The 11,781-nt window shown below is 34.5% G+C and overlaps 1 protein-coding gene across 1 annotated transcript; it reads left to right on the top strand.

The window, feature by feature from the left end:
- Positions 1–1,288: 1,288 nt before the first annotated feature.
- Positions 1,289–9,412, top strand: LOC144451050 (meiotic recombination protein SPO11-like). The gene is made up of 12 exons (XM_078141809.1): positions 1,289–1,467; positions 2,314–2,427; positions 2,598–2,686; positions 3,415–3,481; positions 4,159–4,267; positions 4,425–4,511; positions 6,120–6,156; positions 6,376–6,485; positions 7,413–7,512; positions 8,097–8,134; positions 8,813–9,001; positions 9,293–9,412. The coding sequence occupies exons 1-12, from the start codon at positions 1,289–1,291 to the stop codon at positions 9,410–9,412; spliced, it is 1,239 nt and encodes a 412-aa protein (XP_077997935.1).
- Positions 9,413–11,781: the final 2,369 nt, after the last annotated feature.

The raw sequence follows: 11,781 nt of genomic DNA, 5'->3' as shown, positions 1-11,781 counted from the left end.
ACTTATGACGAACTGTGACGAACAAAAGACTCATGCACGCACGTACGCACACTTCCATTTGTACGCATGTACGCATTAGTGTACGCACACTTTCGCAAACGTAACACATACACGCGCACACGCGCGCGCGCCCAGTACGGGTAAATATGAGGAATGCGATAAATAAAATAGTTACATTTTCGTCATTAATTTTAGCCAGATTGATCGTTTAAATGTAATAATAAATTTTGATATTGTGGATACAAACAGATAGATCCATTATGGTAAGAAGTAAAAGATGAAAACAAATGTGACGCCATTTTGGTTTTAAAACGCCAGATACTTTCGGCGACACTTTAATGATTCTGAACGTTGATCTATCTCTTGGTATGGTAAATAGATAGAAAAGGTAACCGTTCAACCACTTGCATTACTTCCACGATTTTCACCTTTAGACTTATAAGTAGTGTTACATATGTGCTTAGGGACAAGATCGATACCATGAGTTCAATGTAGGACATACAACCTAAATTCTTACAGTTGGGTCTCAGACCCCCCCCCCCCCCGCGCGCCAAAACTGAAAAATGTTTCCGATAGCAAATCAATTTCAAATATGTGTCGTAGGATGTAGTGCTATGAAGACAAAGCCAGTATGTAGTGAGGAAAAATAGCTCGTTTATTATCACCTATAGTGTCATGCATTTACTATCATAGAGAAAATTCTTCCGTTTGTCAATTTGACTTTGTATTTAGGAGTGCAAAACAGGCCCATTAATTATTACCCGTTGTTGTACGATGAGAACTAAAATGCTTCAAAGAAAAAAAACACCCCAAAGTAAAAGAATTTACACTAGTTTGTTATCTTACGTTGTTTGCCCTTACGCAGTACCACAGACTATTCTTGTCTGTGTCGTGGCAGTCGTAGGTACGTACGTGTAAACAGCATAAAGTTAAAGGGTTTAATCTTTTACAGGTAGGCTAGAGGGTCAATTCGATGCCAGCAGACGACATTGACTAGGCCACATTTTCAAGCCCACGGTCATTCAACAAATTTCTTTTTCAACCAGAACAATTCTTCGCGCCACATCCATTTTTCTACAAAGTTTACTAAGGACCATCAGAAACATACAGAAATTTGCTAAAAGTTTGTTTCTTCAGACGAAGTAAGTTCTATCTACATGTTGGCTCGTCAAAAGACAGACTGCACGGCTGGCCAGTCAAGTCCGGAAGTAGACGTATGGAGACTGAAGCACTTCAATAATATTTATTTTTAATATGTATGTACTTTTTTGGTCTTATTTTCCAAAATATGGCCGAAGGAGATTTACTGCGATTTTATGATAATGACCAGATTAGTAGTCCAATTCTACAAGTAATCGCCGACTCTCTGGATGGATTACGTCAACAAGTGATACAAGAAGATCGACTGCACACCACAAAACGACAAACGGAAGTGCAAGATACCGTTAAACTACACCGTATCAAAAGGTGAGGTTGGATACATTACCTACACAAAATCACTTACAAATTCATGTGAAAATGAAAACAATATTTCATAAGTGGCATATTCTGTCACAAAAATCGATGATACACTGCGATATCAATGTTGACTACGTTTTATTTTGTCGTGTGGTTGAAACTGTTGACGTGTGTTTTATTCATTCTGACTTTAAGTAGTTTTTGTACCGTATGTATTTTGGTGTCTATAATTTGGGCTTATTCCCGAAAAAATTGTCACTGATATGATTATGAATAATGTTTTTTGTGTACTTTTCCGACAATTAAATGAAAAAAATGTATTGTGCTATTGGTTGCCTAAAAACACAAAGCATGATGCATTGATGGTCTTCAGTCGGGCTCTGTCAACAGATAAACTACACTTTACAAATGAAAATATAAAAATAAAAATTTATGACAGTACATGACAATAGAATGGAGCAATAGAAAACCACATGAGTGTTATCTAATAAGGATTACATGGTATCATTTCTTTGTTGTGGACCAACTTTTAACGTTTTTCACACCTAGATTTTAATTCTAATCTGAAGGGGCCTTTAAAAATAAATTTAGTAGCTACTATAGTCAGATAATCTATTCCTTGTCTGTAATAATGCTATTAACCCATAGAACAATCACTTTCCCATAAGTTTTCCTATGAGAAAGTACAACTTTGTCAGTAACCTCACATCTTCAGTCCGAGCATATGATTATATCTGGCATACATATGACTCCTGTCCTATCACTGTAATGTATTTAATCATGAATTGCATATCAATAATATGAGGTAACATGAAATAGTGGCAATAGGATAATTTTGAAAACTTTTCTCTTTAGGGAAGATGTCCGACGGAGAATGGAAATTGTGATTGAGCATGTATTAACTTCTTTGTCAATGAATGAAGCTCCCAGTATTGCATACAACAGTAGAACCTCATGGCAAAATATCAGGTAATGTATTACAAAACTCACATGTTGATAACGAACTGGAACACTATAAAGAACTGACAAAAATATCAGTGTGTGTATGCCCATGAGTATATATGAGTCGGTATCTCTCTCTGTGTAAAGATTTCCCTGTCTTAAACTAAATTTAAGTTCTTTTTTTTTCTTTTTTTTAGATTCTCTGATCATAGCGGGTTTCAAATGATTCCTAATACACATGCCACTGAAGTGAGATTTGATTCATTGCATTCCATCAACAAGTTTGGTAAGTCTATATTTTGTTTGGTAAGGCAAAACATACACCGTGACTGTCAATGCCTTGTATAAAAGTTGTATTTAAGTTCAACATAAATAAATATACCATGCCAAAATTGATAATGGTGCGTGGGGGAGGGGGGAGGGGGTATCAGTGCTGAGTAGGAAAATAAACATTAATGTTATCAGAAGTCAGACTCAAAGTATATAGATGAAAACAGTGGTGTGATATTAGGGGTACACCAATTTTTTGTGGATCAGTGGTGATGCCAATGACTTAATTTGAATATTTGAAAAAAATCAACAAAATATAGCCACATTTTCATTTTAACCATTCAACCTTCATGTCATGTCATTTTATTTAAATCTGTATGATCTTTGTACGAATAATGAGATATTTGAAGTGCTAGAGTGGAATGACACTGACAAGTCAATTTATCATGTCATAGAGAGGAATATGTATTAATATCATTATTGGGTTAAGTGGTTGGTTGTAAGTGGTACTAATAGTAATACATGAATAAGACATCTATTTTATAATATGCATTTGGTAGTATTCATTTGATTTGTAGTGTGATGTATGAGAATGTTACTGCTAGCCATACTATATTAGCTGTATGCTATCTAACAGCTGTGTATGTGTTAGTCATAATTCATATTTGTTAGAATTATGATTTTAATCATTGAATATTCACAATTTTCTGACACTATAATTCATATTTGTTGTGTCAAATACAGGAATGACACTGCAAGTCATGGCTATGTGTTACAAATTAGTACAGTCTAATACCTTTTCAACTAAGAGGTCAGTTGTATCTATTGAATTATGACTTTATGTTCTACCATTCCACAATATTCTATGATTACAGCTTTCAATTCTGAGGCTATTTATTGCATCATGTTAATACTGTGTGCCCTATAAGCCAATTTGACATGCCACTGATGCACACAATTTCTAGTAATGCACCAAAATTTGGTATTCCCCTACCTTAATATCTTATGATGTGGTGACTCACAAGAAATCGTAGTTTTTATCATTTTGACTCACAACAAAAAAATTTGGCTATCATTAGAATTTTTGTGCCTAAAAAATTAAAGTTTTGACCATGATCGTGATTGTGTTTGGCCATAACATGTACTTGACTGTTTTCAATATTATATATTTAATGTTAATTACCTTTCTATTAAAGTTCATATTTAAACTATGTATTGTAATCTAACACAAGAGTAACTAATTTTCCTTATTTACCTTTTTATTTCTGCAAAATTTATTGATTAATCAACTGATTGATTGATCGATCAATCGATCAATCGATCGATCGATCGATCGATTGACTGACTGATTGAATGTCTGATGGACGGATGCATGGATAGATGGATGGATTGTTAGGTTGATTTATTGATTTATTAACTGACTTTTAACTGATTGATTGATTACCTGACTGGATGGCTGATTAATCAATTGATTTATTCATTTGACAGAGATATATACTATCAGGATACCCAGTTATTTGGTTCTCAGTCTAGCTTGGATGAAATAATTGACAATATCTCGTGTATGATAAAAGTCCCAAGAGAGTGTCTACATGTGGTAAGTTATTGGATAAGACTGTTCTGTAAAATTAGAGACACATTTCAGATCTTCAGCTTACCACTTGCTTATTTTGATTTTCCTGTTGAATATGTAGGTTATTCCATTCATAATTTATCTATGCCTTTAAACTACTTGTGTCATACATTACTCTCAGCTTGCCACAAGTAAAGGACTGATAGCAGGTGATCTGTACTTCAAAGAAGCAGAAGATAAAACAGTAGACTGTACAAATACACAAACGGTAAGAAACGTCTGATAAATTTCCAACCTCGAGTTTACTTCTTACTCTAAAATTTTGTTGTTTTAAATATTCTATTTTCAACAACATTTTTGTCAATATGTCATACCACAGACAAGTAAGGTTTTTTTTACTTGTCTGAGGTCATACCATTTATTACAATTATGAAAAAGTAGTGTGTGCACAAGTTCGTGAATTCTTTACCGAGCACCAAATTTGTGATAATCCTAGCAATATTGCCAGGGTATGTGCTTTCAAATTGCCAAGATATGCAATTACATTGCAATATAGTGTTCTTCAGTGTTGTATGTAGTATTTAATAGTATACTTCATCTATATTAGTAGCATACAGCTGTCTCATTTTGTCACTTGTATTCAGGAAAAACGTTTCTTAGAGGGGTCGAAATCTATTTCAAATTGTAAGAAACGTGCATGTTACCTTCAGAAACCTTCAGCTTTCTAAAAACACCTTCAAACATCTGCAAATAGGTGATAATAAATGTATAATGGGCAAATGAGCATATATAATGACCTCACCATATGTCTTTCGTAATATTGTGTCATGTCCTGCATATCATGAAAGGTTCAGTAAAAATACAAATACTGAAACTTTCTTGAAGATTTAAGTAATATAAGCTGACAGTAAACAGACACTTTTAAATGAATTTTCAATGTATATCATCTTAATTTTACCTCCTGGTCCTGTGAATTAAAATTCAATATCTCAAAAATCAAAATACTTTCATTTAGGCTAGAAACTAACACAGAGTTTTAGCTATATACTTAACTATAAGTGACACTTGTGAATATCCCCCATGCTGGCTATTATCCTTCAAACCACGATTACAACGCCATGTTTTTTAGTATTCATGTTTTGGAGAAAAAATTGGGGTCAATTGGGTCTTTGGAAACACTTGAAAATATCTCTGCCCCAATTATGCTATATAAGTAATCATTAGGTAGTTGCCTATAGCAAAACATGGTGTTCAAGTGCCAATGTGGATAACGAGAAGCATGTGCATTGATTTTTGTGAACACTTGTTATGTATGGAATTTACATGGAAACTCGATCATCAATCATAACATTGAAAAAATCACACATGCAGACATAGATGAAATACTGATGACAAAAATAGGGGATTCAAGAATCATGTAGATATATTAATAACTTTTTGGAAAATTGTTTTCTGAGACTTTTCATACTGATACAATAGCATAATTATATGCTTATGGCCTAATTAGCAAATTGGCAGTTCCAACTTGACTATTTCTCTATGTACATATTAACTGATATTTTCAGTCCTGTAAGTAGAATTCCTCCGTATACTGCTTGGATTACTAAACTCTTCCTGTCTTATTGTATAAATGTATGAAGATAGCCAGAGTTAATGTAAACACACGCACGCACACACGCATGCGCGCGCACGCACACGCACACACACACACACACACACACACACACACACACACACACACACACACACACACACACACACATACACACACACACACACACATAGAAAGAGGGTTTCTGTGTTCTGTGTTCTGACAATAAATTCCATGAAATTGAAGCATTCTGCATGTCATCTATAACCAGTTCTTATTTTCTAGGGAATTGCTATTCCAGCCAACATGAACACAGTATCAAGTATCCTTAAAATTTACAATGCCAGGCCTTAGAAGGATTTTTAAGTACTATTTCATGCTTACGATGCATGATGCCATATATATTGTGATTGTTATCAAACTATTCAAAATGCTATAGTATAAATTTGTGAAAAAAGAGTTATGTACTGTGTTTATAATTGTCTTCATATTATTCAAAATTGATAATTAATGTGTATGTTAAACTTAACTACATGATAAGATATCCGTTCTACAGCCACAATGGTACTTATTGTTGAAAAAGATGCTATATTTCAGAAATTACTAGATGAGAAGATTTTTCAGAAACTTCCACCATGTATAGTGTTAACTGTAAGTATAAGAACATTTAGTTGATGTAATATTGTAACACTTGTAGAATAGAAATCGATACTGGACTCCATTTTCTTATAGTAGTAATAGTTATGTTGCCTTTATATTGGAATCTAGTTTTTGAAACAACCACATAGCTTTTGTCAGAATCACTCAGACGTCATCAGTGTAATGATGTTATGTCGTTTGGTCAGGTGACCTCCTAATGAAATCACATGACAGCAGACTATTGTAAATAGGTGGGAGATGGTATCCACAGTCACAGTTGAGGGACGGGCTGATGTTCTATAAATTTCAATGGATTCACGTATTTCCTAGGCTAATATTTGTCTTCTCTTATAACAGTTGTAATTTAGAACCCAGAAAATAAATAGTACAGTATTAATGTCTTTATCATCTCATTTCTGTGTACTGTGTTATGGTATATGGACAATGATAGGTACCAGACAATAAAAAAAACCTTGAAGCTGCACTAACTGCAACTGAAACATTGAATTGATTTTTGGGCCACACCCAAAAATCATCACCCTTAGTGGCAGTCACAGTTTCAACCTGTTGTTAACAGGTAAGATCAACCACTGATTAACATGCACAGTGTCTAATTATTGGTATTTTAACAATTTTCAAAAGTGATATGCAAATGAGGACAATGTGCATGATTGCACAGTATCATTTTTACAGAAATTTGCTGTAATATGGATAAACATAATGTAATAATAACAGAACCCTATTCCAGGTGAGTTCCAGTGTGGGTACTACTCTGGGGTATTTGCACTTGTGCTTGCAGCATTTTCTGCTGCACTTTCACTTGCTATGCTTGTGAAAGTACAGCCACAGACAACAATACCAGCACTTGTGCAAATACTCTGTGCATGCCACACTGGAACTTGTCCATCATGCGGTTTTGTCATATTAATATGTTTGTAGGGACGAGGTTTTCCTGATGTCAGTACACGAAGAATGGTTAGAAAGTTGTGGAACTGTTTGAAGATTCCTATCTTTGTGTTAGTAGATGCTGACCCACATGGTATGTACAAATAGCTAAAACAGAATACATCAATCTTGTAATATGAAAAATTATATTCATTTAAACATATGATACTATGAACACAAAGCATATATTCCATGTGTGACATAGATACTGAAAAATGTACCCTCTAACGATGATGAAAATGTTTTGTTGTGGTCATTAGGTTTTTTTGTGTGAGTCATCCATAATAATATGGATTACCAAATTTTGATGAGTAACAAGAAGTTACTATGCATCAGTGGCATGTCAAAGTCACACTGATTGTAAATCATTCTCTTCACAATATAGGCAATCATATTCTACTGCCTTCATTTATGGGGGTGGGGGATAGGCAATTTGTTGAAAGTGGCAATATGACGGTGTGTAGCTTTATCTAACTACTGACAAAGTAGTCTGTAAAATATGTCATATTGGATGCACCCTCAAGCATTGGGATACAGTCCCTCTCAGAAGGCTGATGAGGGCAGAATGACACAGGTAGCACATCTTACATTGAGCAAGCGTGGGATTGGAAAAATTCAAGACGATAGTCAACAACAGCAGAAAATGTGACAAGAATGTCAATTTTCTGTTATTGATAGGTATGGCAATACTGTCGGTCTACAAATATGGATCAAGGGTAAGTATATAGATTCCATTTCATAGTTTAGACCAGTGTGTAGTCATAAATACCAATACGATGGCAAAAAATACTACTCAGGATAGTTTCAGGTCTGTGTAAATGTGAACACATACTGTCTTGAAACAGAGTTGACTACTGTCAGAGGTAATCTGAAACACTCTTGCAACTCGCCTGAATATGCTGTGTGTGTGTCAGTGTGCTTCATGACTCCTTTAGCAAGTACAATATTGCGTAAATAATTGCAAAATCACCCCTATTGGCAAGGTCAAGAAGAGTTTTGCCAGTTGTGTATGGTCACTGTCAGTCTTGAAATACAACTTAATTTACTCATGCTTATCTTTCATGAGTGCACTGGTGCACAATTTTCTTTGACAAGTTGCTTTACATTACAACATAAAATTAGACAATATAGACTAGATGACCCGTACAACTTCTGATCTAGAAAAACTGGGTCAAAAAATGGTCCAGAAATAAAAAGTTGGAACAGAATTACTGGTCACTCAAACCATACAATCTTTCCTGGTAAAGGTATGTAATAATTGAGAAAAGACATACAATTGTCAAATGATTAGTTTTGAAAATAAAAGAAATAACACAAATTCAGTGTTTGTATTTTTATGTCGCTTTTTATATCTAAACTTGATGTCAATATTACTTTGTTCTTGGGTATGCAAGGGTTTATCCTTCGATACAGAGGAATTAGCAGTACCTGGCATCCGATGGTTAGGTGTATTACCATCAGATATTATTAAGTTCCATGTATCTCAGGAGAGTTTGATACCACTAACTACAGCTGATCTAGACAAAGCTAGGGAGATTATGAAGAGACCATCCTATACATCACAACCACTCTGGATGAAAGAGGTAAGATGTCATAGTATAGTCAAACAAACTAAAGATATCATGCAAGGTATAAATGTGCAGTTGTGGTTTTCATACGTGAAAGACAGAATGACAAAGACGACAATGCCACCTCTACCCCTTAAACACACACACATAAACTCTCTCTCTCTCTCTCTCTCTCTCTCTCTCTCTCTCTCTCTCTCTCTCTCTCTCTCTCTCTCTCTCTCTCTCTCTCACTCTCTCTCTCTCTCTCTCTCTCTCTCTCTCAATATGATTTACTAAAGAGGCTGATTGTTTCTGCTTTTTCAACAGATGCAAACTATGTTGTCTATGAACAACAAGGCAGAAATAGAGGCTTTGTCTGGGATATCACGAAGTTTTCTGACAGATGTGTATCTGCCAACTAAACTTGCTAGTCAAAGTTGGATATAATCTATATCTCCCAACTAATTGTAATTGTTCCATGCCAACAAACTTTTTTACTATCTTTCCCTGCTGCAAGTGAACATGACTTTTATTTTGATATAGGTGTATATAGGGCAATACTGTCTTCTACTGTAATAGTTTGTAGTATAGCAAACACCTTTTCTTCTACTCTAAAAGTGAACACAAACATATACAATACAAACATGGCATTTATTTTTGTAATACTAGTAATGAATGTGGCAATACTGTGACAGAAAACAGTGTAAAGCAAATACAAATGTGTACACATACTAGTGGTATATGCACTGCAGTGCAACACTGAAAACATTATTGCATACCTATATGTAAATAATATGCAAAATGAGTGTGCAACCACTGTGTGCACACATAACCACGTTATCACACAGTATGAATTTTTCGAATCAACCATCATACGTAATGACAGATCTTCATCAAGCGTGGGTAGTTGGGAGAATAAACAATCACTGCTAATGGCTTATACTATACTAATAGTTTGTGGTATGCACAAAACTTTATACTATTCCACTTTTGTGTTCATCAAACAACTTTTTCTGTCATTGTATCTGTGCTAGTAAACATACACCATGTATTGTATAATATGGTAATAGAAGTCACTGTTAAACTTGCCCTAATTTTGACACAATACTTTCTGTTTATTTGTTTACTGACACTGGATACTTTTCTTTTATTGTTGTTGTTTTCTTCTGCCAGTGAATGAATACCTTCAATGCAAGCAGATACACTCTACATTGTACTGTAAAACTTGTCCTGTTATTTCAGTCTTTATACTTTAACATCTATTGTATACGTTGCCATGGTACGTGTATTCTGTGTGTCCTATGTTAGTGTAACATGACAGTGGACACCATGCTAACTATTAAAGATAGACACAAACTAAATCTATTGTTGTGATATGTTGATATTAGCTATTGAATGGATGTTAAGATTTTACTCACATTAGCCACCCCTTTCTGATGATTTCCATATCTTGCAGTGTTCACTTTGGGGACTACCAATGTAACACTATCTTGATTACAGGGTGATTATATCCACACAACAAAGGCACTGCTATCACACATTTCTGTAATCTACACCACATTGAACAACAACACTTTTAGTTTGTGTCTATCTTAGTATTATACCAGATACCAGGATGTATGACCCAGTTTCCACATTGGTATGGGTACAGTATACATACATACATACATACATACATACATACATACATACATACATACATACATACATCATACATACATACATACCGGTACATACATACATTCATACATACATACATACATATGGTACGTACATACATACATACATACATACATACATACATACATACATACATACATACATACATACACACATACACACACACATATACATACATACATACATACATACATACATACATACATACATACATACATACATACATACAAACATACATACATACATACATACATACATACAATTACGTACATCAATACATACATACATACATACATACATACATACATACATACATACACACATACACACACATATACATACATACATACATACATACAATTACGTACATCAATACATACATAAATACATACATACATACATACATACATACATACATACATACATACATACATACATACAATTACGTACATCAATACATACGTAAATACATACATACATACATACATACATACATACATACATACATACATACATCCATCCATCCATCCATGCTTTCATTGGATTTTCCTTGCATAATCAGCTGTAATGTACACGACAGCAGAAGACTTTCTATTATCACCCTTCTAAAAGTCACCCAATAAGGGTTTTTATTTCAACATAACTCAAATTCACTCTTCGTTGTTGGAAGGCTGATATTTGTTAATTTCATGATTTATGAGTGAGTTGTTAGTTAAGGGAGAGAGAGAGAGAGAGAGAGAGAGAGAGAGAGAGAGAGAGAGAGAGAGAGAGAGAGAGAGAGAGAGAGAGAGAGAGAGAGAGAGAGAGAGAGAGAGAGAGAGAGAGAGAGAGAGAGAGAGAGAGAGAGAGAGAGAGAGAGAGAGAGAGAGAGAGAGAGAGAGAGAGAGAGAGAGAGAGAGAGAAGGGGGGGGGGTGAGTGAGATATCTTAAGAGAATGATAGAATGAAGAAGAGAAGAGCAGAGAGAGAATAAGGGGTAAGTAAAAGGTTAGTTCACAAAAATGTTGGTGAGCATGCATTACATAAACTGATATACAGTGTAATCAGATATTTAAATTGTTGTCACGTACACATGAACATCACCCAACAATAACCAAACATAAATTATTCATATTTATCTTTCATTTATTTGTGCAT

Source organism: Glandiceps talaboti, chromosome 20 (genome assembly GCF_964340395.1).
Source record: "Glandiceps talaboti chromosome 20, keGlaTala1.1, whole genome shotgun sequence".
In the NCBI taxonomy this organism is placed as follows: domain Eukaryota; kingdom Metazoa; phylum Hemichordata; class Enteropneusta; family Spengelidae; genus Glandiceps; species Glandiceps talaboti.
The sequence above is the reverse complement of the archived record's forward strand: the minus strand, read 5'-3'. Positions and strand labels throughout refer to the sequence as shown.

Excerpts from the sequence above, each read along its gene's own strand:
- LOC144451050 (XM_078141809.1), top strand. The coding sequence starts at position 1,289 with ATGGCCGAAGGAGATTTACTGCGATTTTATGATAATGACCAGATTAGT. Across the intron at positions 1,468-2,313 it reads AAACTACACCGTATCAAAAG|GGAAGATGTCCGACGGAGAA; the intron begins GTGAGGTTGGAT and ends TTTTCTCTTTAG. Across the intron at positions 6,486-7,412 it reads CACCATGTATAGTGTTAACT|GGACGAGGTTTTCCTGATGT; the intron begins GTAAGTATAAGA and ends ATATGTTTGTAG.